We start from the raw sequence: 26,727 nt of genomic DNA on the forward strand, positions 1-26,727 counted from the left end.
TTTTGAGCCAGCTTCCTGAGTGCTGGGGTAAGAGGCATAAGCCAATATGCCAAGCTTTTAAATTTTATTTTTTAAATTTATTTTTATTTTTATTTGAGAGTGATAGACAGACACAGAGAGAACGAGAGAGAGAATAGGCGTGCCAGGATCTCCAGCCACTGCAAACAACTCCAGACGCATGTGCCCTCTTGTGCATCTGGCTAACGTGAGTCCTGGGGAATGGAGCCTTGAACGGAGGTCCTTAGGCTTCATAGGCAAGTGCTTAACTGCTAAGCCATCTCTCCAGCCCTAAATTTTATTTTTGATAGTGTCATACGTCTTAATCATATTCAACCCTCTATTACCCACTCTAATCCCCCTTCTATTCTTTGTAAACCCCTTTTCCCCAACTAGTCCCTTCTCCTGCTTTGATGTCTTTTTTTGGTGGGGGACCTACTGAGTTTAATGAGGGTTGTTTGCATGGGTATAGGCAGAGTTATTCAGTAAGGGCAACTTACCAGTGGTTACTCCACTTAAGTACATGATTCCCCTTCCCCAGCAATCATTAACTGCCAATAGTTCCTCTGGGAAGGGTGGGACCTCATGAGCCCCTCCCCCATCTGTGATGGAATGCTGATGGGCTCAATCTTGTGTAGGAAACCACTGCTGCAGTGAGGGCAGGAGTGCTAGGGCCAAGCTGCATCCAGAAGACAACACTTCACAGCACGCGGCCTCCTCTGACTCTTACATTCCTTCCACCCCTCCCTCTGCCTGAGCCTCAGAAGAGCGATACAGATGCCCTGTTTAGGGCTGAGCACACCACACTTGTTCTTGCCATTCTGGCCAGGTATGCGTCATTGCATTAACCTCTGCCCCACTGCAGAAAGATGCTTCTCTGACTGAGGTTGAGAGCAGCACCAATCTCTGAGTACAAACACACATTTAGAAGGCAGTTTGACAACACATCCACTTAGCCTAACAAGAGCAATAGGCTTTCCTTATGGTCTATGGCCTCTCCCAGCCACCGGCTTCTGAGCAAGTTTACAAGTACCATGATGATACTCAGTATATATACATACATATGTACATACACCACACATATACGTGTATATATATATATTTTTTTTGAGGTACGGTCTCGCTTTACCCAGGCTGACCTGGGATTCACTATGTAGTCCTAGGATGGCTTTGAACTCAATTCTCCTACCTCAGCCTCCCAAATGCTGGGATTAAAGGTGTGCACCACCATGCCTGGCTACTTGTAAATTTTTTTTTGGGGGGGGGGGGTTTCGAGGTAGTGTCTAGCTGTAGCCCAGGCTAACCTGGAATTCACTATGTTGTCTCAGGGTGGCCTCGGACTCATGGAGATCCTCCTACCTCTGCCTCCCCAGTGCTGGGATTAAAGGTATATGCCACCACACCCGGCTCAATTTGTAATGTTGTTACTTTATTTATTTTTTATTTTTGTTGCTGTTTTTATTTGAGACCTATAGACAGAAAAAGAATGAGAGAATGAGGGTGTCAGGGCTTCCAGCCACTACAAACGAACTCCAGACGCATGCGCCACCTCATGCATCTGGTTTATGTGGGTCCTGGGGAACTGAGCCTCAAACTGGGATCTTTAGGCTTCACAGGCAAGCGCTTAACCACTAAGCCAACTCTCCAGCCCCAACATGTAATGTTTTAATCAAGATTTATTTTCGTGAAAAAGAAGAAAATTGAACTGGGAAGTATGCTAATCTCTTTTTTCAATATAGTGTATATCCCAATGAAGGTACCACTGAGTGCTGAGACTTCTCACTAGTGATGCTCTAAGTATTTTACCATTAAGGTGTTAAATTTGTCAAGTGGAAACACATCTTAGACACCAAATAAATTTTTGCCTATCTGTCAGTATCTTAAATCTCCTTGATTTTTTTCTCTGTGCATGTGAGTGCATGTGTGTGTGTGTGTGTGTGTGTGTGTGTGCGCGCACATGTACAGAGGTGCACACCCCATGCAAAGGCCAGAGGCAACACTGGGAGTCCTCCTCTATTGCTTCTGCTTTATTTCCTTCAGATGAAGTCTCTCTCACCAAGCCAGAGCGGCTGATCTCAGTCAGACCGGCTGACTAGTAAGCCTCAGTGATTCTCCAGCCTAAGTTCCCACTGGACTATGGTTATAGGCACGTCTGGTCACACCTAGCTTTTTATGGGGAGCAGGGAACTGAACTCAGGGTGAATGAGGCCCTTGTGTGTGGTGTGGTGGCTTGAATGTAAAACGGCTCCCATAACCTCCTGTGTTTGAAAACTGAATCTGCTCAGTTCGTGGTTCTGTTAGGGAAGGCTGTAAAACTTTAGGAGATGGAGAAGTATGTCACTGGGGTGAAGTCTGAGGTTCTATAGTCTAGCCTCCCTTCACATTCATTCTTTCATTCATTCCATCTCTCTCTCTCTCTACTTCCTCTCTGATGTGAAGATGTGACCCTGGCTTTTCGGCTTGTCATGCTTCTCACCATGGTAAGACTTCCTCTTGAAACTGTAAGCCAAAAACAAATGCTTTCCTCCCTTAAACTGCTTCTGGTCAAGTATTTTGTCCCAGTAAGAAGAACGTAACTGTTACATACAGCAGGCGTTCTCACTCACTGAGCCATCTCCCCAGCCCTTGACTTTCTCAAAAATCAACTGTAGTGCCTGCTAACAAGGGGAATAACAATGCAAAAGGCTAGCAACTTAAATCTGCAAATCCACAGAACTCTGTATAGGAAAAAAATGAAACATACAGGAAACAATGAAACAAAGAATAAAAGTTTTCACTGGGCATGATGGCACATGTTTTTAATCCTAGCACTCAGGAGGCAGAGGTAGGAGGGTCACCATGAGTTTGAGGTCAGCCTGGGACTACATAGTGAATTCCAGGTCAGCCTGGGCTAGAGTGAAACACTACCTCCAAAAACAAGTTTCTGCACAAATTTTAAAAACTGGAATAGTTTTGAATAAAAAACTTGTTTACTTAAAAAAACAAACACCAAAAAATGATACTATAGTGGGCCAATTAAAAGCAGTGGCACACGCCTTTAATCCCAGCACCCGGAGGCAAAGGTAGGAGGATAATCATGTGTTTAAGGCAGGTCAGCCTGGGCTAGAGCTAGACCCTAACTTGAAAAACAAAAATGAAACAAAAACCTGAATGAACAGGGGCTGAAGAGATGGCTCAGCAGTTAAGGTGCTTGCCTGCAAAGCCTAACACTCTGGATTTGATTCCCCAGGACCCACAAAGTGGTGCATGCATCTAGAGTTTGCAGTGGCTGGAGGTCCTGGTGCGCCCATTCTCTTTCCTCTCTTTGCTTGCAAATAAAGAAAAGTATTTTAAAAAACAAAATAAAACAAAAATAAAAGCAAGAAGCTGAATGGGTGCTGGGTGTAGTGGGGCACAATTTTCATCCCAGCATTTGGGAGGCAGAGGCAGCTATAGTACTCCAAGTCAGCCAGGGCTAGAGTGAGACCCTACCTAGGTGGTAGTGGGAAATCTGAATGGAAGCCAGCCAATTAATCTGCTTATCTGAATGTGATTCTGCAGAAATTTAGACAAAGCTGGCAAAAATGATGCTCTTTTATGAGCCTTAAGGACAACTGAGGTCTTTACAGTCCCTGAAAATGTCTATAGTATCATAATATTGAACAATTTCTGTAAAAATTAAAATTTTACTGTAACTTGTTCTAAGCTTAATGAAACTTGGAAAGTTAATAACTGTGGTCTATTAATAAATATAGCTAAGCTGGGCATGGTAGCACAAACCTTTAATCCCAGCACTTGGGAGGCAGAGGTAGGAGGACTGTCATGAGTTTGAGGCCACCCTGAGATTACATAGTGAATTCCACGTTAGCCTGGGCTAGAGTGAAACCCTACCTCGAAAAAACAAAAAACAGTAACTAAATAAAATTAAATAAATAAATATAGCTACAATAAATGCAGCAACTGTCACTGGTACAGTAAGCTACAGTTACTCATCATTATCTGGTTAGGCTCTCATTCATTGTATTCTTTTTTTTTAAATTTTTTGTTTATTTATTTATTTGAGAGTGACAGACAAAGAGAAAGAGGCAGATAGAGAGAGAGAATGGGCGTGCCAGGGCCTCCAGCCACTGAAGAAGAACTCCAGACACGTGCGCCCCCTTGTGCATCTGGCTAACGTGGGTCCTGGGGAATTGAGCCTTGAACTGAGGTCCTCAGGCTTCACAGGCAAGTGCTTAACCGCTAAGCCATCTCTCCAGCCCTATTGTATTCTTATTTTTTGGAGTGGGGGGGTTGTTTTTTCTAGGTAGGGTATCACTCTAGCCCAGGCTGACCTGGAATCCACTCAGTAGACTCAGGGTGGCCTGGAACTCGATCTTCCTATGTGTGCCTCCTGAGTGCTGGGATTAAAGGTGTGTGTCACCATGCCCAGCTTATATTTATTCTGAATGGTCAATAATGCAGCCCCTAAAGGAATCCATGATCTTGCAATGGAGAGAGATGCACGTACTTTCCTCTGGGTCTTCACTGGTTAGGATGCTGCTGGAGAGCTCTTGGACGGCAGCCCGTGACTCGGGGGTAGAGCGATGGGGCCCCAGATGACTGTCCCTCTGGGCTTCCCACTCCTCACTGAAGCCGCCATCATCATTCCCAGTGCCAGAGTCCTGCGCCTCTCTTTCTGTGCCTTCAAGAGAAGTGGAAATTACATCTCTAACATTTCAAATACTTTTTTAAAGCCTTTTATTGGGAACTTTAATATATGAATGTATCATAAATTGGTCTCATATCCCATTGGATTATCCTCTAATATCTCCTCACCCCGTCCCCATTCCACTGAGGGCCCTCTTCAGTATGGCTTTTGGTAGTCACTGTGATGTCAAGGATGCACCAGTCAGTTCACCTCCCCATCCTGTGGCTCTTACATTCTTTCTGCACCCTCTTCCACAATGTTCCCTGAGCCTTGGAGAACATGTTAGAAGTCTACTTTAGTGTTGAGCTCCCGGAAGCTGCTTATTTTCTGCTTTAGGTGACTTTTGAGTCTTCTCACTGTCTGCTGCCATCTTCCTGGAGAGGTTCTCTGGCTAGCCATGACATAGAATAATTTCTTAAGGAAATTACATGTCAATGGTGATAGCCTATCATGGTAACATGGCCATAAAGCACGGGCTGCAGCACCATTTCCTCTTTGTTTCCTGAAGGTAAGGGTCCTGATTTACTGGGGTTTCCACCCTTCAAACACATGATCCTGGTGGAGAGCTAGGCTAAGCCGGGCCAAGCATGGCAATCCTCCATTCCTCTCCCCAATGAAAGCTCGGCAGTTAGGACAGAGTCTTGGTACCAGTCAGTGAGGCTTAAATAACATCAGCTGGAATCTTGCATTATTTTTTCCTTTCCTCTTTTTAAGGAAGAAACGTTTCCTTCTTCCCCTGTATGTATAATCCTCCAGTCTGGATACAGTGCCTGGCAACTGCAGTTGTCATGACCACGGGACCAGGGGACTAAAGGTAGCAGAGAAGGAAGGCAGAAAGAACCTGAGCCCTTGCTAACATCAATGAGGCTTAAATTTTCCAACCCTACAAATGCCTGCACCTCTTGTCACAGGTGAGAACATGTTTCTTCTTTGGTAATGGCAACTGAGTTGGGTTGTTCTGTCCTTGGCAGCTGGATGTTTCCTGCATGCTGGCATCTACCACTGATTTAACTACAACCAAGTACACGCATGAGTTCTTTATGGGCGCAACATTTTGTCGTAAGTGCTGCTGATCTGACTGGGCATGGTGAACAAAACAGTCTTGGGAAACTTGCCCACCTAAGTAATGCTTACAATTCTCCTGGCTCCTAGGCTGGGGAGGGAACCTAGACCCTGTACATGCTAGGCAGGCTAATGACATGGGGCTCCATCCCAGCCCTCTGTTCTTTACTTCCCATAAATGTAATGTGCTTATTGTAGAAACTGGTTTACCATGACCAAAGCTTAGACATTTAAGGACTCTCACTTGTGTGGACTTCCTGTGGGTGGACTAAATTCTGTATTGATAATTTACATACTTTTTTTTCCTTAACTGCGTCTTTCCTGGGTCACAGTATTATAATCACAGAGTAAGATTTATTATTTTATTTTATGAGACAGAGAGAGAGCGAGAGAGCAAGAGAGAGAACTGGTATGTCAGGGCCTCTAGCTACTGCAATCAGATCTCCAGGTGTATGCGCCATCTTGTGTGTGCAGATGTGCGACCTTGTATGCATGCATCACTTGTGCATCTGGCTTACATGGGTTCTGGGGAGCCAAACCTGTGTCCTTAGGCTTTGCAGGCAAGCACCTTAACCAGTAAGCCATATCTCAGCCCCTAATTTATAATTTTTGTTTTTTGAGGTAGGGTCTCACTCTAGCCCAGACTGACCTGGAATTCACTCTGTATTCTCAGGGTGGCCCCAAACTCACGGCAATTCTCCTACCTCTGACTCCCGAGTACTGGGATTAAAGGTGTGCACCACCATGCAAAGCAATTTATAGATTTTTTTAAAAAGCTCCTATATTCCCCTTTCTCTTGATCATGACCTCCTAACACAGGGCTTTCAACCAGAACTATATATCCCTTCCAAGGGAAGTTTGGTTATATAACTCAGCTGGAAGGGGTTTTGCTTTTAATGCTTGTTGTGGTTTGAATGTAAGTGGCTCCCACAGGCTCAGGTGCTTGAACACTTGGTTCCCAGCTGGTGGCACTGTTTGGTAATATTGGGTACCTTCAAGAGGTAAAGCCTTCCTGGAGGAAGTGGTCACTGGGGACGGGTCTTAAGGTTTTGTGGCCGGCCCTACTTGCTCTTAGCGCCTTACTTCCTTTCTGCTGCTGTGATAATGTGACCGCTCTCTGCTCCTGCCATGTTTCCTCCACCATGAAACCTCCTTTGAGACCATAAACCAAAACAACCCCTTCCTTTCTTCACATTGCTTCTGGCAGGCTATATGTTCACAGCAGAACCTAACTGAAACAGCGCTCAAAGGCACAACTGCATTGAATGGTAAAGGCCAGGGATGCTAACAACCCTGCACTGGACCAAATGTACTTTCACTGAAGAGCACTGTTTCATCCAGTTCCTGCTCAACTCAAATTCCTGCCTACACACTGCTTCTACTGTGGAGCGCTCTTCCTCCACCCTTCAGATAGGTGTTTCCTGTCATGACCTTCTCAATGTTCCAAAGTGAAATCCTACATCTTTGCATCTCAACTGGATTGTTTATGTTATTATCTGGTGAATGTTCCAAACAGATTATAAGGTCCACAAAGGGCAAGGAATGTTCAGTCCTATATCCCCAGATTGCAGGAAAACACTGGACACACACCTAGTTGTTCAGCTTATCCAAAGAATAAAATCTTGGCATATCAAAAATACATGCATATTCCTATACATACAGTCACCGATAACCAACATTTTAATTTTCTATCTCAACATAATGATTAGGCCTGTAACAATGGTTTCCAATGTATTCTCTCCCTCCTAGTAGGTATTTTACTGTTCTCTTGGGTTTGTACTATGTGTGTGGTGTGGTGTGTATGACATATGTACATGTATGTACAGATGCAGCATCCTGTGCATACAAAGGCCAGAGGAGAATATCAAATGTCCCATCCATCACTCATCTCTATGTTTCCTTGAGATGGAGTAACCTCACTCATTCTAGAACTTGCCATTTTTGTGAGTCTCAGTCATTCTCGGGGCTGTTCCTCTGCAGAACTGGGATTACAGACATGTGGCCATACCCACATGTTTTCATGGATGCTAGGGAGTTGGAAACTGGTGGTCTCAGGCCCTCAAGCTTGTGTGCGAAGTGCTCTTAACCACTGAGATACCTTTTCAGCCTCCTTTTGCTGTTCTGATGCCACCTAGTTTTGCTATCTCATACACCACAGGATAAAGTCTGGTATCTTTGGGTCCCAAGTCTTAAGTCCCAGTAGAAAGGGTCCACCTTGCAGCTACCCAGATACTAATTAGCAATTTCCTGGTCTTTGTTAGGCCTAAACTCTTTTTGTGACAAATAGCAACTCAAGGCCCACTTCTCTTTTTTTTTCTTCTTCAAGGTAGGGTCTCATTCTAGCCCAGGCTGACCTGGAATTCACTATGCAGTCTCAGGGTGGTCTTGAACTCACAGCAATCCTCCTACCTCTGAGTGCTGGAATTAAAGGTATGCACCACCATGCCCCGGCAACTTTTCTTTTCTTACTAATTGAATTTTGTCTTTTTTTTTTCAACTTCCTTATGAGGCTAGCCCTTTGTTTTTAAGAAGGTTCTTTTTTTTTTTTTTTTTTTTTCCTGAGGTCAGGTCTTGCTGTAGACCCCGGCTGACCTGGAATTCACTATGTCTCAGACTGGCCTCAAGCTCACAGCGATTCTCCTGTCTCAGCTTTCTGAGAGATTAAAGGTGTATGCCACTATGTCCAGTGGTTCCTTTCCTTACTTCTATACTGTGTTGTTAGTCCTGTCCACCTGAAATATCTGACCTTCTCAGATAAGCATGACCACATCAGAAATCAATTTTCCTTTTTTCCCAAGGTAGGGTTTCATGGTAGCCCAGGCTGACCTGGAATTCACGACGGAGCCTCAGGGTGGCCTCAAATTCACAGCAATCCTCCTACCTCTGCCTCCCAAGTGTGGGGATTAAAAGATGTGCACCACCATGCCTGGCATAATTTATTTTTCTTCCTTCCTTTTCCTTTACTTTCTTTTTTTGCCCCCAAGGTAGAGTCTTACTCTAGCCCAGACTGACCTCAGACTCACTAACCTGATCTTCCTACCTCTGCCCCGAGTGCTGGGATTAAAAGCATGTACCACCATACCAGACTTTTTTTTTTTTTTTTTTTTGTGTGGTAAGAACTTTCACTGAAACTGTTACATACTAGCATTGTGCATTAAGGCAGAGTGCACTGACTAGTCTTTCAACTCCCTAAACATTTATCTGTCCGTTTAAAAATACACATTTTATTTATTTATAAGCAGAGAAAGGGAGGAGAGAGAGAGAATGAATACGAACGGGAGTGCAGAGCATCCAGCCACGCAGATGAACTCCGCTGTATGTGCAACTTTGTACACCTAGCTCTACGGGAGTCCTGGGGAGTCAAACCTGGGTCATTAGGCTTTGCAAGCAAGTGCCTTAACCATGGAACCATTTCTCTAGCCCCTATCGGAGTCTTTATTGGGAATGACTACATTCTTTTAGGAGATTCTCAGTGACATCTTTCATCACTTCTCCCAGTGCTACAGATAAAACCCAGGGTTTCTCACAAGGTAGGTAGGTGCTCTACCCTTGAGCTATAGCCCATTTTCAGGAGATTCTTAAAGGCATTTGAAACTAAAGAAAGAGGTTGAAACCACTGCTTCACAACCAACTGTTAACTTCTCAGATGACAAAGTTACCTACTTTGTGTGTTAAACTTGGGGTTTTTGGATACCCTTCTTGGGGCTTCTGGGTCTCCTTCAGCCATATTCACCAACCACACCATTGTTGCTGTGAAGAAAGACAGAGTGCAGGTGAGCACTAGCAGTACGGATGGAAACTGAAGACTCAGACGGCGGATCATCACTTCTCTAGGGATCACCCACCTCTGTAATGCGCCATAGGCGCTCTAGATGATCAGAAGTGCATGCGTACTAAAGGCCTCTTTGGTTTCAAATTAGGAAACAAACTGGGATTTTCCCTCTTGGACTCCATCCAGATGGGGGGAGGATCCTTCTCAGCTTGGGAGGTTTTTTATTGTTTTTTTTTTTGGTTTTGTTTTGTTTTGTTTTGTTTTGTTTTGTTTTTGAGGCAGGGTCTCACTCTAGCCCAGGCTGACCTGGAACTCACTATGTAGTCTCATGGTGGCCTCGAACTCATGGAGATCCTCCTACTTCTGCCTCCCAAGTGCTGGGATTAAAGGCGTGCGCCACCACGCCTGGCTTTGGGAGATTTTTTGTTTTCTCCTTACCTCTACTGTCTCTTAAAATAAATTTTTCATAATTTTTAAAAAATGTGAGATTGAATGTAATAATACAACATCACTCCAAAATACTTACAGGAGTAAATAAGAGCTGGGAAGAGTGTTTCATTTCTCTCCTGAGCTGTTTCAACCAGCATACGAAGTGGGCCTTTTGGGCACAACACAGCCACTAAATCTAGAAACAGAACAACAAAAGACATCTAAGAGAATGCATTGGCTAAATGTATAAATGGGTGTGTTAGGAAGGAATCAACTGAGGGGAAGGGTTTAGAGAGAGAGAGAGAGAGAGAGAGAGAGAGGGAATGTGTGTGTGTGTGTGTGTGTGTGCGCGCGCACGCACGCGTGCACACACTATACAAAGACACTGAATGAATATGGAATAACTGGCAGGAAAACCAACCTGAAAAGGCAATCGAAACAAATAACACAGAAGCAGACCAAAGAGCTGGGCAAGTTATACTTTGTTTTAACTGCTACTTGCTTAGTCCACAGTATATGATTGCTGGGTTCTAGGCATGACTCTTCATGCTCTGAAGGAAAGAGGCAGAGACAGGCTACTCTACAGTAGCTATCAATCTATGACAAGTAGAAATGTGTCACCTATAAATTACAAATTGAAGCTGTACTCAAAATATTGAACCTTTCAAAATATTACAAACAGAGTAAAAGAGATCCACGTACTTTTTGTTGTTGTTTTGGCGTGCACGCGCATGTGTGTGATGTGCACTTGTGTATGGAGATTGGTGTAGTTATGTGCAGATGCATGTGGATGCGCATGAATATGGAGACCAGAGGTCAAAGTCAGGGGTCTTCCTCCACTGCTTTCCATGTTCTTCTTACTTACTATTTGGTTTTTTGACAGAGGGTCTTGCGGTAGCCCGGGTTGACCTCAAATTTACTAAGTAGTCTCAGGCTGGCCTTGAGCTTATAGTGATCCTCTTCTACCTCAGGCTCCCAAGTGCTGGGATTAATTAAAGGCATGTGCCACCATGCCCACCTCCACCTTATTTTTGAGACAGAGTCTCTCACTGAACTTGTAGCTCGCCAATCTGGCTAGACAAGCCAGCTTTGGTAATCCTCTGTTACTGTTCCCAAGTGCTGGAACTACAGGTACACGTCACTATGCCTGGCATATTACATGGTTTCTGGGGATCTGAACTAAGGTCCTCAAGCTTGTGTGGCAGTTTACTGACTGAGCCATCTTCCCAGTCTCACCCCTTCTTTTAAAAACAGTACAGGGGGGCTGGAGAGATGGCTCAATGGTTAAGCACTTGCCTATGAAGCCTAAGAACCCTGGTTCAAGGCTCGATTCCCCAGTACCCATGTAAGCCAGATGCACAAGGTGGCGCATGCATATGGAGTTTGTCTGCAGTGGCTGGAGGCCCTGGTGCACCCATTCTCTCTCTCTCTCTCCCCCCTCTCTTTCCCTCCCTCTCTACCATTCTCAAATAAATAAATAAAAATAAACAAAATTAAAAACAAAAACAGTACAGGACTGGGGTATACTCGGTGGCAGAGCACGTGCCACATATGTAGGAGGGCCAGGGAATCCCGAGACAGGCGTACTTAAAGACACTCCAACTAAGAGGGCAGAGGCTGCAGAGATGGCACCTGCCTGCAAAGTCTCATGCCCCAGATCCAGTTCCTCAGGACCCACATGACGCCAGATGCACAAGGTGGCACATGTGTCTGGAGTTCATTTGCAGTGGCTGGAGGTCCTAGCTCACCTATTGTTCCCTCTATATATCTGCTTCTTTCTGTCTCTCTCTGAAATAAATAAATAATGCAATAACTTTAAATAAAATAATAGTTCTTTGCATGAAATTTAGTATTTGTTTCTAATGAAACAAAAGCACTTCATGAATATTCAAATCTCAGAACACATGTGGTGCTAAAACTGACATATTTTACATAATAGCAACTCAGAGAGGAAGCAATATGCCTAAATTCTTGATTCTACCACTATTTTCTTCTGTGAACTGTAAGTTTTCTTTTTTTTTTTTTAATTTTTTTTGTTGTTGTTCATTTTTTATTTATTGAGAGTGACAGAGAGAGAGAGAGAGAGAGAGAGAGAGAGAGAGAGAGAGAGGGGGGGAGAGAGGTAGATAGGTAGAGAGAGAGAGAGAATGGGCACGCCAGGGCTTCTAGCCACTGCAAAAGAACTCCAGATGTGTGTGGCCCCTTGTGCATCTGGCTAACGTGGGTCCTGGGGAACCGAGCCTCAAACCGGGGTCCTTAGGCTTCACAGGCAAGTGCTTAACCACTAAGCCATCTCTCCAGCCCAATTTTTCTTATATTTTCTGTGTTAAGAAAATTTAGAACACAGTAATACAGAAAATCATTTTGAACATTTAAAAACACAAAATAGGTACAGCTAAACTTGTAAAAGAAGCGTTGACAGCTTTTGGCTGACATTACTACCATCCAAAACCCCTCAGTCCTCAGATGGTTATGCCTTCTTAGAGACGAGCACGAATACCACCACAGCAGCACTAGCAGGTGTGGGGGAGCGCCTTTAATGCCAGCACTCCAGAGGCAGAGAAAGGAAGAGCGCCATGAGTTCGAGGCCACCCTGAGACTCCATAATAAATTCCAGGTCAGCCTGAGCTACAGTGAGTCTCTACCTCAACCTCCCCCCCAAAAAAAAACACAGTGCGAGAGAAAGAGGAGACAGCACTTCCACTTACATTTGTTTGAATGTGAAAGGGAAATTTGCTATACCCTGAAATAATAAGATCTCCAGCTGGTTTAAAGCTGCCACATCCTGTAACTATTTTTGGTTTTATGACACACTTCCCCTTATAGAATTCTGAAATGAAAAACCCAAGTTATTTTTAGAGCAATTAAAGTGAATGAGAATTAACTTGGTTTTAATTTTTTTGGAACAACATTTCAACATTAAGGCTTTGTAAAAATAGAGTTGAGGGTTGGGGGGATGGCTTAGCAGTTAAGGCGCTTGCCTGCAAAGACAAAGGACCCAGGTTCGATCCCCCAGGACGACGTGAATCAGATGCACAAGGTGGTGCATGCATCTGGAGTTCATTTGCAGTGGATGGAGGCCCTGATGCACCCATTCTCTCTGTCTCTCTCTCACACACATAAACATAAAATAATTTTAAAAAATAGAGTTGAGGACTGGGGAAATGGCTTAGCTGTTATGGCATTTGCCTCCGAAACCTAAGGACCTGTGTTCGATTCCCCGGGACCCACATAAGGCAGACGCACAAGGGGGCACACAGGTCTAGAGTTCATATGCAGTGGCTAGAGGCCCTGGCATGCCCATTCTTTCTTTCTCTCATAAGTAAATTAACAAAATATTTTTTAAAAAATAGAGTTGAGCCAGGCGTGGTGGCGCACACCTTTAATCCCAGCACTTGGGAGGCAGAGGTAGGAGGATCTCCATGATTTCGAGGCCACCCTGAGACTACATAGTTAATTCCAGGTCAGCCTGGATCAGAGTGAGACCCTACCTCGAAAAACCAAAAAAAAAAAAAAAAAAAAAGAGTTGAGAATCACTGCTCTAAATACTGTTGTACAAAGCTCTCTACTATATTTTAAAAGAACTCAAAATTCCGAAAAGATAATCACTTGTATTAGGTGCAAAACAGAGGGCTGATGGTAGAAACAGTGTAATGCAATGGAGAGAATACTAAACTTCAAATATAGATCTAGATCAAACCACATAAACTTGGGCAAATAATCTACCTCTATAAACTTCAAGTTTCTTAGCAGTAAAGCAGAAGTAATAACTAGCTTTCTTACTTCACAAGAGTATACTTATTGTTTATAAAACTTATTCATTTATTTATTTGCATTTGTGGGTGTGTATGGATGCACCAGAGTTTCTTGCTACTGCAAACAAATGCCAGATTGTCTGTGCCATGTTTGGTATTTGGCTTTACAAGCGTGCTGGGGAACTGAACCAAAGTCAGCAGGTTTCACAAGTGTCTTTAAGTGTGAAGTCATCTCCCAGCCCAGATTATATATTTTAAAAGACAGCTAACAATTATTGGTACTGTTCTAAGTATAGTATATGTGTAATATTCATGATCACTGAGACTTTAAGGTTAAGTTAACTGTGATCACACAGACACTAAGTGAGAAAACCCATGCATCTTGTGTGTTTGATGAAAGATACTCTGTGTTGGGGGCTGAAGCCGGTATTGCATAAATGCGAGGCATGTGCTCTACTTCTGAATTGTATCATCACCCTAAGTTTCTCTCTCATTTTTCTAAATATGGGCTGGTCAGATGGCTTAGCAGTAAAGACGCTTGCTGGCAAAGCCAAAGGACCCTAATTCAATCCCCCGTTACCCATGTAAAGCTGACTGCACAAGGTAGCACATGCATCTGGAGTTCATTTGCAATGGCTAGAGGCCCTGGTATACCTACTTTCTTTCTATCTGCCTTTCCCTCTCTCTCAAATATATTTATTTATTTATTTATTTATTTATTTATTTATTTATTTATTGTTATTGGGTTTTTTGAGGTAGGGCTTCACTCTAGACCAGGCTGACCTGGAATTAACTATGTGCTTCAGGCTGGCCTTGAACTCACCGAGATCCTCCTACCTCTGCCTCCCAAGTGCTGGGATTAAACGGATGCGCCATCACGCCCAGCTCAAATAAATAAATAAATAGATATATAATTTGCAAGCAGATAAAGATAAGATAGAGAGGAGACAGTGAAGATGGTGTCCTGAATGAATTCATAGCTCAAACAACCCTCCTGCTTAGCCTCCCAAGTGACCGGGACTATGAGTGTGCACCACCACACCTGGCACAGAACTGACATTCTCTCTCTCTTTGGTGGTACTGAGGACTCAATCAAGGCTTTTTCATATCTTACACAAGCTTACCACCACTGAACTACATCTCCCCGTCCTTTTTGTGTTATTCATTTTGAGACAGTGTCAATAAATAGCTCATGGTGGCCTTGAATTCACTATGTAGGCCTAAAATTTGTGATCCTCTTTGCCTTAGCTTCTTGAATAGCTAGATTACAAGTGTGACTACCAAGGTGGGCAGAACCAGCTTTTTTTTTTCTTTTGGTTTTTCGAGTTATGGTCTCACTCTAGCTCAAGATGACCTTGAATTCACTATGTAGTCTCAGGGTAGCTTTGAACTCTCAGCAATCCTCCTGCCTCTGCCTCCCAAGTGCTGGGATAAAAGGCGGGCACTACCACACCTGGCAGAACCAGCATTTTACGACCAGAATTATGCAGAAGTAGATGGGAGACTTACAAAACATCAGTAAGATGAAGTCACTATGAAAGTGAGGCAGAGACCATATGACGTTTTTTCCTGCCTGTGTGTAGATGTGTGATGTATGCACATATAGACGAAATGCACCCGCAGCTACACGGGGTCGGAGGAGAATGTCAGTGGGCTTCCTCTGTGATTCCTCCACGTAGTTCCTTGAGATGGGGATCACTGAATGTGGAGTTGCAGTTTTCATGAGCCTCCACATTCTCGTGGGGTCTACTCCTTACATGCTTGGGGTTACAGAAGTGTCTGGCTATACCCAGCTATTTATGTGGGTCTTGGGAAATCAAACTTAGGCAATCTCAGGCTCTCAGGCCCTCATGCTTGCAAGCACTCTGAGCTGCTGGGCCATGTTCTGACCCAACACTATGACTTGTATAATTCTGACTAGTTACTTATATGTAAAACAACTAGCCAGTTCAATTCTATTTCTATAGACTTTTCTTATTTAAATATGTATTTATCCAGCTGGGCATGCATCACCATGCCTTTAATTCTAGCACTCAGGAGGCTAAGGTAGGAGGATCACTGTGAGTTCAAGGCCAGCCTGATACTACTGAGTGAATTCCAGGTCAGCATGGACTACAGTGAGACCCTACCTTGAAAAGTCAAAACAAATAAATAATAAAACAAAAATTTATTTCTAACAGTGATTTTATGTAGAGGCATGCCAGGGCCTCTTGCCACTGCAAATTCCAGGTACATTCACCACTTTGTGTCTGGCTTTACATGGGTACTGGAGAATTGAACCTGGGCCGGTAGGCTTTGGAAGCAAGTGACTTTAAACACTGAGTCATCTCCTAAGCCTGTCTGCCTGCCTGCCTTTCTTTCCTTCCTGGCCATTTATTTATTTATTTTCAGGTAGGGTCTCATTCTAGCCCAGGCTGACCTGGAATGCACTATGTAGTCTCAGGGTGGCCCTGAACTCATGGCGATATTCCTACCTCTGCCTCCTGAGTGCTGGGATTAAAGGCATGCACCACCACACCCAGCTAGACTGGCCTTTTTTTAAAAATGACAGAGACCAAGAGTGAGTGAGAGACACAGACAGAATTGATACACAGAATTGGGCCTCCAGCCACTGTAATTGAACTCTAGACATGTGTGCCACTTTGCATACATGTGTGACCTTGTGTATGTGGCTTACATGGGATCTGGGGAATTAAACATGGGTCCTTAGGTTTCACAGGCAAGCACCTTAACCACTAAGCCATCTCTTCAGTTCTACTCCCTACTTTTTAAAGACAAGGTCGTATGTAGCCTAAGCTGGTGAAAACTTAAAATACAGCTGGGTGTGGTGACACATGCCTTTAGTCCCAGCACTTGGGAGGCAGAGGTGGGAGGATCACTGAGTTGGAGGCTAGCCTGAGACTACATAGTCAATTCCAGGTCAGCCTGGGCTAGAGACCCTACCTTAGGAAAAAAAAAACAAAAACAAACTTACACTAACCAAAGATGACCTTAAACTTCTGATTCTCCTGACTCCATCACCTACATACTGGGATCATAGGTGTATGTCACCATGGCTGGCCATTGTTAATTTTTACAGTGATTGATCCCACTAAAGTTCCTTTATAATTATAATTTCAAAAACGAATTGAGCATTTTATGTATGGCAAGCACTTTGCAATATACACTCAATTCACTGAGCTCTTACAACCCTGAAGACTTATTTCCAATTTACAATGAAGAAAATGAACCTCAAAGAGATGGGAACCAGCCTAAGATCAAGGACACTATTGGAAGCAGAGATGACATTTTGTTATTTTCTTGTTCACTGTTGCTGAGGGTTGAGCTCAGAGCTTTCACACATGTGAAAAGCAAGGATTTTGAATCTAAGTCTTTGGGCCAGTAGGCCACTGCTCCTCCCCCAAACCCAAGAATGAATTAAACTGGAGGCAATTTAAACACTTCAACCTCAGAGATGGGAGATGTAATTCAGTGATATAACACTAGCATGAATGAAGTCCCAGGTTTAATCCTTAGCATTGCAAAAGAAAAAGAAAATACAGGTTAATTCATTTTGTACTGAAGAACTATATAAAATGACTTTAAGATTTCCCCTTAAACCAGGCATGGTGGTACACACCTTTAATCCCAGCACCTGGGAGGCAGAGGTAGGAGGATCCCCTGGAGTTCCAGGTCAGCCTGGACTACAGTTAAACCCCACCTCAGGGTGTGTGTGGGGGAATCCCCTTAAGTCAAGAGAACTAGAGGAAAAGGGAAAAGATACCAGCGAGCATTTCTGTGATAAACAAAGTGTCAGCCCTGGGGTTTTACCATATACTGAAATCACAGCCAGGATGAGCCATGCAGTCCATTCAGGAAGGTACTTGATAAATACCAGGGCCATGAGGGCACTGATCATAATGAGATATGCCTGCTGGAGCCGGAGTGGGCCCTTCCAGTGAATGGCAATCATTCCCACAACACCAAAGTTCCAGATCAGGAGTGCAACTGTAATGTAGTCCACAGCAACATTGTAGGTCTTAAAAACTTCTCTGAAAAAAATTAAATGGGGATTTAATATAAATTATGTGCAATAATTCTCATGAAGAACTTGCTTAGAACTTTATTCAAATCCCTCCCCCACTCTCAGGTAGTTGTCTCGCTCTAGCCCAGGCTGAGTGGCCTCCAACTCACAGCGATCCTCCTACTTCTGCCTCCTGAGTGCTGGGAGTAAAGGTGTGCGCCACCATGTCCATGTGTTTACCAGGCAGTATATCAATTGTGTTATAACTTAATCAAGTAACATATTTCTTCAATAGCACTTATCTTAAGACGTAGCTACAGTATTTTAAAAAATATTTTATTTATTTATTAGAGAGACAGAAAGAGATAAAGAGGCAGATGGAGAGAAAGAATGGGTGCACCAGAGCCTCCAGCCACTGCAAACAAACTCCAGACTCATATGCCACCTTATGCATCTGGCTTATGTAGGTTCTGGGGAGTAGAACCTGGGTCCTTAGGCTTAAAAGGCAAGCACCTTAACCCCTAAGCCATCTCTCCAGCCCCACAACTACATTATTAATATAAATAAAAGATAGGTCACAACATAAGTATAACAACAAAAACTAAAAAATTAACAAAAAAAACATGTACCACTTAAAATGGTATACATAGTCTAGAAAATCTGAAAGTATGTAAAATTAGAAAAAATATATTAATAATTTTTTTAAAATATATTTTATTTATTTGAGAGAAAGGGGGAGAGAAAGGGGGGAGAGAGAGAGAGAGAGAGAGAATGGGCACGCCAGAGCCTCCACTCACTACAAACGAACTCTAGATGCATGCACTCCCTCGTGCATCTGGCTTACGTGTGTCTTGAAGAATCGAACCAGGATACTATGGCTTTGCAGGCAAATGCCTTAACCACTAAACCATCTCTCCAGCCCCCAATAATTTTTATAATTATTTTTTTGAGACAAGCCCAACAGACTAGCTTTTTTTTTAGTGTGGGGGAGGGGGAAGAATATTGGCACACGAGGGCATCCAGCCACTGCAACTGAACTCCAGATGTGTGCTTGCATCACTGTGCATCTGGCTTATGTGCAACCTGAAGAGTTGAACGTGAGTCCTTAGGCTTCACAGGTAAGTGTCTTAACAGCTAAGCCATCTCTCCAGCCCAATATACCAATAAATTTTATAGCTAGGACATAAATATTTTTTCTTTTTTAAAAAATACTTTCTTGGCTGGGCGTGGTGGCGCACACCTTTAATCCCAGCACTGGGAGGCAGAGGTAGGAGGATCGCTATGAGTTCGAGGCCACCCTGAGACTCCATAGTGAATTCCAGGTCAGCCTGGGCTAGAGTGAGACCCTAACTCGAAAAACCAAAACCAAAAACAAAAACAAAAACTTTCTTTGGGGGAGAGAAGATATTACCATGGGATATTTTTTTTTACAATCATGGGAGTTGTTAATAAAATATTTTTTTGAAAAAAAATTACTTTCTTTATTAGATCTGGGCATGGTGGTACACACCTTTAATCCCAGCACTCGAGAGGTAGAGGTAGGAGGATTGCATGAAATTGAGGCCACCCTGAAACTACATAGTGAATTCTAGGTCAGCCTGGGCTACAGTGAGACCCTACCGCAAAAAAAAAAAAAAAAAAATTATTGGGCTGGAGAGATGGCTTAGCAGTGCCTGTGAACCCTAAGAACCCATGTCCAACTCCCCAGATACCATGTGAGCCAGGTGCACAAGGTGATACATGCACACAAGGTAGCACACATGTCTCCAGTTCGACTGCAGTGGCTGCAGACTCTGGTGCGCCAATACTCTGTCATAAAAACTTTTTCATTCATTTATTTATGAAAGAAAGAGAGGGAGAGGTAGAGAATATGAATGAATGGGTGTACCAGGGCCTCTAGCCACTACAAACAGAACTCCAGACATATATACCACTTTGTGCATCTGGCCTTACATGGGTACTGGGGAACAGGACTTGAGTCCTTAGGCTTCCCAGGCCTTAACCACTGAGCTTTCTCTTCAGTCCATAAGTGATATTTTCATATAATGAAGTTTACTGTATCCACTACAAAATGTTTTATACATATGTATATATGCACAGAATATGGAGATGACACAGAATTGCTTGAAAAATAATCCCAATGATGAGAACCAGTGTCTAAGAAGGGACAGATCGGAGGGGAAGGAGGAGAGAAAGGTGTGGGAGGAGGGTCAATCAAAATTGAAGATGTCAGGCTGCTGTGGGAGAGAGAACTCATCAGTGGAGAAAAACAGTGGACACTGCAAGCTTAAGTTTGGCCACTCAGGCCAAATGAGCCAGTGGGTGCAATAGCGCAATGTCTGGTATTGGGAAGACTAACCACTCATTGGACTGGAGCCCCACTCCACAGGAGGGAATACATGCCTGGTACTACAAACCTATAATGGGGGCTGGAGAGATGGCTTAGCGGTTAAGCGCTTGCCTGTGAAGCCTAAGGACCCCGGTTCAAGGCTCGGTTCCCCAGGTCCCACGTTAGCCAGATGCACAAGGGGGCGCACGCGTCTGGAGTTCGTTTGCAGAGGCTGGAAGCCCTGGCACGCCCATTCTCTCTCTCTCCCTCTATCTGTCTTTCGCTCTCAAATAAATAAATTAATTTTAAAAAATATTTAAAAAAAAAACCTATAATGGGAGAAACCATGAGCCCTAGGGGTGTAACACCTGCTGGTACCTGGCTAAATGCATATATGCATATATTATGCTCACCAAACTGTACAGTAAATACTTCTCCTTTTTTTTTTTTTTTTTTTTTTTTTGTTTTGTTTTGTTTGTTTTTTGAGGTAGGGTCTCACTCTGGTCCAGGCTGACCTGGAATTAACTCTGTAGTCTCAGGGTGGCCTTGAACTCACGGCGATCCTTCTACCTCTGCCTCCCAAGTGCTGGGATTAAAGGCGTGCGCCACCACGCCCAGCAGTAAACACTTCTCTTAACATTCATACCCATACATTAATGCTACTCTCACTTTTGGGTTAGAGAAGAATCTTTTTTCAGACGGTGATGACCTCTGGAATGACTAAAAAGGCAACATAGTGCTGAGAAGTGACAGAGAAGTGTTCAGCACTAAAACATTTCTATCTCACCCTTCAAGGCTCAAGCGCCACTGTGGGGGGGGGGGGGCAAAAGGAATGTAAGAGCCAAAGAAGAGTAGGACTCCTGCAATGCGATCTTCCAGACACAAAATGGCCTGATACCCATGACCTCACAGTGCCTGGTACGACCTATACAGGACCCTCTTAAGAAAAGACGATGACATCAAAATAAAAGAGAGACTAATTGAGATGGGGGAATATGATGAAGAGTGGATTTGTGAAGGGAAAGTATGGGAAGGGAGGAAATTAACATGGCTTATTGTCTATAACTATGGAAGTTGTCAATAAAAAGTTAAAAACTAAGCTGGGCATGGTGGTGCACGCCTTTAATCCTAGCACTCAGGAGGCAGAGGTAGGAAGACCATCATGAGATCAATGCCACCCTGAGACTACATAGTGAATCTCAGGTTAGCCTAGGCTAGAGTGAGACCCTACCTCAATAACAAAACAAACAAAAAAAAGTTTTAAAAATATGGGTGGGAGAAATTGTTTAGTGGTTAAGGTGCTTGCCTGCAAAGCCAATTCCCTAGGACCCATGTAAGCCAGATGTACAAGGTGGTGCATGTATCTGAAGTTCGTTTGCAGCAGCTGGAGGCCCTGGTGCACCCATTCTCTCTCTCTGCTTCTTTCTGTCAAATAAATAAATAAAAATATTTTTTTAAGAAGTTAAAAATAAAGGGGTTGGAGTGATGGCTTAGTGGGTAAGGCGCTTGTTTGCAAAGCCAAAGATCTAGGTTCAATTTCCCAGAACCCACATAAGCCAGATGCATATGGTGGCACATGTGTCTGGATTTTGTTTGCAGTGGCTAGAGGACCTGGCATACCCATCCTACCTCTCTCTCAAATAAATGAAACATTAAAAAGAAATAAAGATGCCATGAATAAGCCATACGAAAAACTATTACTTTACTAGCTGTCTTATTTTGAATGTATATACCCCAATAGACTGAGGTGTTTTAATTAAAAAGCTTGTCTCCAGCCACCTAGCTGTCAGGGGGACAGATCCTGGGGTCCAGCCCTAAGGTGTCGCTGGGATGGATCTGATTTCTAGCCTAAGGTATGTAGGGTACTTTAGCTGACTGTCTTTCCTGCCATTTGGCTGACGGTTTTCTTCTTGCTCTTGCTTGTGGTGCTGGTGGTGTTTTTTCTGTATGGATCTGTGAAAGGCATGGGGGGGCAGCAGTATCTTCTGCCATCATGAAGCGTCCCCTGGATCTGAAAACTTGAAAATAGATCCCAATCCTCCCATAAACTGGGTCTGGTTTAGAGGTTCATCCCAGCACCATGGAGCTATGACACTAAACAATTACTATATTAAAAAGAGAAAAGCCAGGCGTGGTGGCGCACGCCTTTAATCCCAGCACTTGGGAGGCAGAGGTAGGAGGACTGCCATGAGTTCAAGGCCACCCTGAGACTACATAGTGAATTTCAGGTCAGCTGAGCTCAGTGTGAACCTACCTCAAGGGAAAAAAAAAAAAAAAAAAGAGCGAGCGAGCGAGCGAGCGAGAGAGAGAGAATGCTCTGGGTATCATGGCGCACACCTTTAATTGTGGCACTTGGGAGGCAGAGAGGTAGGAGGATCACTCACTGTAAGTTCAAGGCCACCCTGAGACTACACAGTGAATTCCAGGTCAGCCTGAGCTACAGTGAGACTCTACCTTGAAAAACAAAAATAAAATTTAAGCCAGGCATGGTGGTGCATGCCTTTAATCACAGCACCCGGGAGGCAGAGGTAGGAGGATCACTTGTGAGTTCAAGGCCACCCTGAGACTATATAGTGAACTCCAGGTCAGCCTGGGCTAGAGTGAGGCCCTACCTTGAAAAACCAAAAACCAAAAAAAAAAAAAAAAAAAAAGGAAGAGAGTGGTTGGCAAAAGTACTCTGTAAAGGTTGATAGTTGTGCCCAGATGTCATAGATTGTTACAAGAAAATTTCAGTGCCAGGGATGGGATACCTTTCAGTGAAGTCAAGGAGGCCCCTGATACCTCCCTCCTAAAATTACAGGCTACTTCCACCAAGGTACTTGGTTGCCCACCAGAACTAGATGGCAAGACCCTATTCACTGAATACTCCATATGCTTGGGTGCAGGTCACTGAGAAATCAAGCTGAAGCTGAGCTAGATGCCTCCTTCCTGTTGACTGTCAGGATGCTGAACAGAGCTATGTAGCCTTTGGCAGGAGAGAAGTCATCAACAACCTTAACCAGTAGTGGACCCTACAAGCTTTACTGCTGCCTGACCAGGTCAAGTGTGCTAACTGGTGCAATGGTGGCATTTCCATTATGGAAGAAACCAACAGTTCTCTGATTGGATTTGAGGCCTGCTCTATAGGAGAGGGATACATACCTGACACTTAAAAACTAATCAAAGCCTGGCATGGTGGCAGAGATATGAGGACCCCTGTGAGTTCAAGGCCACCCTAAGACTACATAGTGAATTCCAGGTCAACCTGGGCTACAGTGAAACCTTACCTCAGAAAACCAAATAAAATAACCTATTTTTTAAATACATGGCTTTAAGGGCAACAATGGAATCTACAGTCAGTATCTGAAAAACAGAATAAAACTTTTATCACTTACCCCAAGTAAATGAATGAAAAGAAGAATAGCAATAATAGAGATGAAACAATAAGCCAGCCATGGATGACCTAGGAAAGAAACCATTTTACTACAATTATTAGATCCTACAAAACAGTAAATACTTTTTCCCCCTCTGTAGTACCAGGGATGGGACCCAGGGCCTGGTATATACTAGGCGCCTGCTCCACTACTGAGTTACACCCCCTGGCACATATTTTATTTATTTATTTATTTATTTGTTTATGGTTTTGTTTTTTTTTTTGGTATGTGGCAGGGTCTCACTCTAGTCCAGGCTGACCTGGAATTCACTCTGTAGTTCTAGGTTGGCCTCAAGTTCACAGCTATCCTCCTACCTCTGCCTCCTGAGTACTGGGTGTGTCACCACATCTGGCTTACTTATATATTTTTGCTAGTGTTTGTAACGTGGTGTGTGTACGTGTATGCACACTTGTGGCTCCTCAGTAGTGGCTGGAGCGCAACTGCTGGAAGTCAAGCTTCACTGCTTTTCCACCTGTTTTTTGTTAAGTCAGAATCTCTTACTGACACTGGAACTTGGGGGAGTTATGGTTTTTGTTTTTTTGAGGTAGGGTTTCATACCAGCCCAGGCCAACCTGGAACTCACTATGTAGTCTCAGGATGGCCTCGAACTCACGGTGATCCTCCTACCTCTGCCTCCCAAGTGCTGGGATTAAAGGCGTGCGCCACCACACCTGGCTAAAAATAGGACTTTTAAGTTTACCACTTGACAGCCAGGCACAGTAGCTCAAGCCTACAATCCCAGCTCTTTGGAGGTTGAAGGAGGAGGATTACTGAGAATTTGAGGGCAGCCTGGGCCTACAGAGTGAGTTCTAGGTCAGTGTGGGGTAACATGAGATCCTGCCTCCAAAAAATATATATATATAATAACCATTTTACAATATAACATTTAGAATCTGAAATTTTAGTATTTCAATGGATCCTGTTTTATTTTAAATGGCTCCTTAAGTATCAATATGAAAAATTATAAGTCAATCCATTATTTAGTGCACACAACAGCTTATACCTATCAGTCACTATTATTCATGTAGACCTTACTAATGTGAAGAACAGGAGGGGAATTTAGTTTCCTATAATATGAAAGTTGAAATGGAAATATGTGATAATCTAGGAAAATACTACATAACCTAAGAAGGAGGGCTCTTGGAAAGAGAATGAAGATGTCCACAACTTTTTTTTTGTTTTTGTTTTTGGTTTGGTTTTTCGAGATACGGTCTTCCTCTAGCCTAGGCTGACCTGGAATTCACTATGTAGTCTCAGGGTGGCATCAAACTCACAGCAAATCCACCTACCTCTGCCTTCTGAGTGCTAGGATTAAAGGTGTGTGCCACCATGCCCAGCTGTCCACAACTTCTGAACTAGAGGGAGATTATTTTGAGGTAGTTACACTTGTTACTACATTTAAAATCTCAATGGTTTTATTGTTTACTGACAGGAGCTTTAACCAGTAACTTTCCCAAACCTCTCAACCATAACAGATCAAACTAAACCTTGAGGAATTTCAACCTTCAAATCATAAACGTCCCTCAACCTAGGCCCAGTATTCAATTCTAAACTATTAAAGTCCAGTTGTGGGGCTGGAGATATAGCTCAGCGGCAGAGCACGTAATGCCTGGCACCAACTTCCACAGCAGAAAAGGCAAAATACAACCTAATGGTGTGAATTTTCTCTCTTGCTCTATTTTCATCACCCCATACACACGTGTTTCTGTGACCCCAGTCCTGTCCCCAGTTCTACAACCCCAGTCATGCTCCCAACGGGAAGCAAGAGACCTGAAAGAATCATTGGAGCTCGTGAAAGAATGGTAAACTCTGGGATTAGTAAGAGATTCTAGCTCAAATAAGAACACAGTGATGGATGGAGCACGGCACCCAATGTTCTACTCCAGCCACTGCAGGCAAGCTTACTCGCTCACTCAGGTTGTATTAATCTTTATCAAGTCAATATGTCAAATATGTTGATATTTTAATATGCCCATTTTTACTAGTTTGGAACTATCTGTTTATTAGCCATTTCCTTCCTACCTTCTCTAATTAGGTTTTCCTAAGTCATAGTACGGTGTTTTTACTCCTATTGTAAAAACATTAGCCTTTTGCCTAGAATGGCTGCAAATGGTTTTCCTATTTAGGCAGATCACCTATTACTTTCTGATTACTATGTGAATTCAAAACCTCTTCTGGCGACTAAATAGCATTCTCCAATTCTAGCAAACAATCCCTCTTGTAAAAATCTTTACTTTAGTTTCTCTGTGCTATAAAGTCTCTGAAAGACAAGAGCACTGTATCAGCATGAATAGTGAGCTCCTCATGTGAGCCTGAGCTCTCCAGGCTGGCAATCAAGTGACTACATAAGTAATAGCTCCATCTGTAACAGATGGGTCACAGTCAACTGCCTTTTCTGTTTCTACCACTGTAAGGCTGCTTTGGCTTTTATCATCTTGTACTTCTTGCCAACAATGCACAATCAACCACTGATAGGGGAAATCTTTAGGTTTATTTCCAAACAGGTCCTGGCAAGCTTCTGAATGTCTGGCTCAAAAGTTCCTCTACTTTATACTGGAGTCTTTGACTGAAGTCAAAGAACCTCCTTGTATAGAGCAGACTGTGCTTGCTAAGACCTGTACACTAAAAAAACAAAATAAAAGAACACAGCAAATGATCAAGTGTGGAAACATGACTAGATATAAAGATTTTAGACTGTCTCAAATTTAACATAACTAAAAGATGTACAGAACGGACTCAAAATATAGTTAAGATCAAGTAGAGAGTAGGCACATTCCACATGTCTCTCCCACTGAACACAACTACAAAACCTGGATGAAACCATGCTGCAGATAGATGACCCTAAGAAAGATAGAGGCTGGAAAGCTGGGGAGCTGGAAATACATCAGCAGAAAGTTCAGCATCCTTTTTCTGCCAGCACCATGCTCCTCCGAGGAGTCTAGCACTGATCTATAAACCTGGACGAGACTACGCTGCAGAAAGCTGACACAGAACGACAGGCGGGCAAGCTGGGGAGATGGCTGGAAGTACCACGTCAGCAGTGAGCTTATCTCTGTCCTGCCAGCGTCACACTCCTCCCTAGGCGTCCAGCACTGATCTAAGGGGCAGGAACAGGTCTAACACTCAGAGATGTGAAAATCTTTTCTCCCTTCCTCTTTTTTCTATTCTCTTATGCCCAGCCATCAACAATTGTGGTAGCAGGAGCCTTACATCCATCCAGGGGGAAGGAACTCTTCTCTTTTTTATATATTTTATCAGAGAGAGGGGGGGATGAATATGAATGAGAATGGGCAGGCCAGGG

General features: G+C 43.4%; 1 protein-coding gene and 1 non-coding gene across 4 annotated transcripts in view; one reads left to right on the forward strand and one right to left on the reverse strand.

The window, feature by feature from the left end:
* Positions 1–26,727, reverse strand: part of Psen1 (presenilin 1) — a 75,200-nt gene that overhangs the window by 6,436 nt on the left and 42,037 nt on the right. For 2 of the 3 annotated variants that reach the window (XM_045154323.1, XM_045154322.1), the window contains exons 6-10: positions 23,388–23,455; positions 17,492–17,712; positions 10,024–10,122; positions 9,389–9,475; positions 4,484–4,657 (exon numbers count right to left, since the gene is read on the reverse strand). In XM_045154323.1, the coding sequence (XP_045010258.1) occupies positions 4,484–4,657; positions 9,389–9,475; positions 10,024–10,122; positions 17,492–17,712; positions 23,388–23,455 (649 nt within the window). The remainder of the gene's footprint in view (positions 1–4,483; positions 4,658–9,388; positions 9,476–10,023; positions 10,123–17,491; positions 17,713–23,387; positions 23,456–26,727) is intronic. The other variant, XM_045154325.1, reaches the window with a different exon arrangement.
* LOC123462637 lies at positions 3,496–3,626 on the forward strand. The gene has a single exon (XR_006638423.1). It is a non-coding gene; the product is annotated as a small nucleolar RNA SNORA33 (small nucleolar RNA).

This window comes from Jaculus jaculus, chromosome 7 (genome assembly GCF_020740685.1).
Source record: "Jaculus jaculus isolate mJacJac1 chromosome 7, mJacJac1.mat.Y.cur, whole genome shotgun sequence".
Taxonomy (NCBI): domain Eukaryota; kingdom Metazoa; phylum Chordata; class Mammalia; order Rodentia; family Dipodidae; genus Jaculus; species Jaculus jaculus.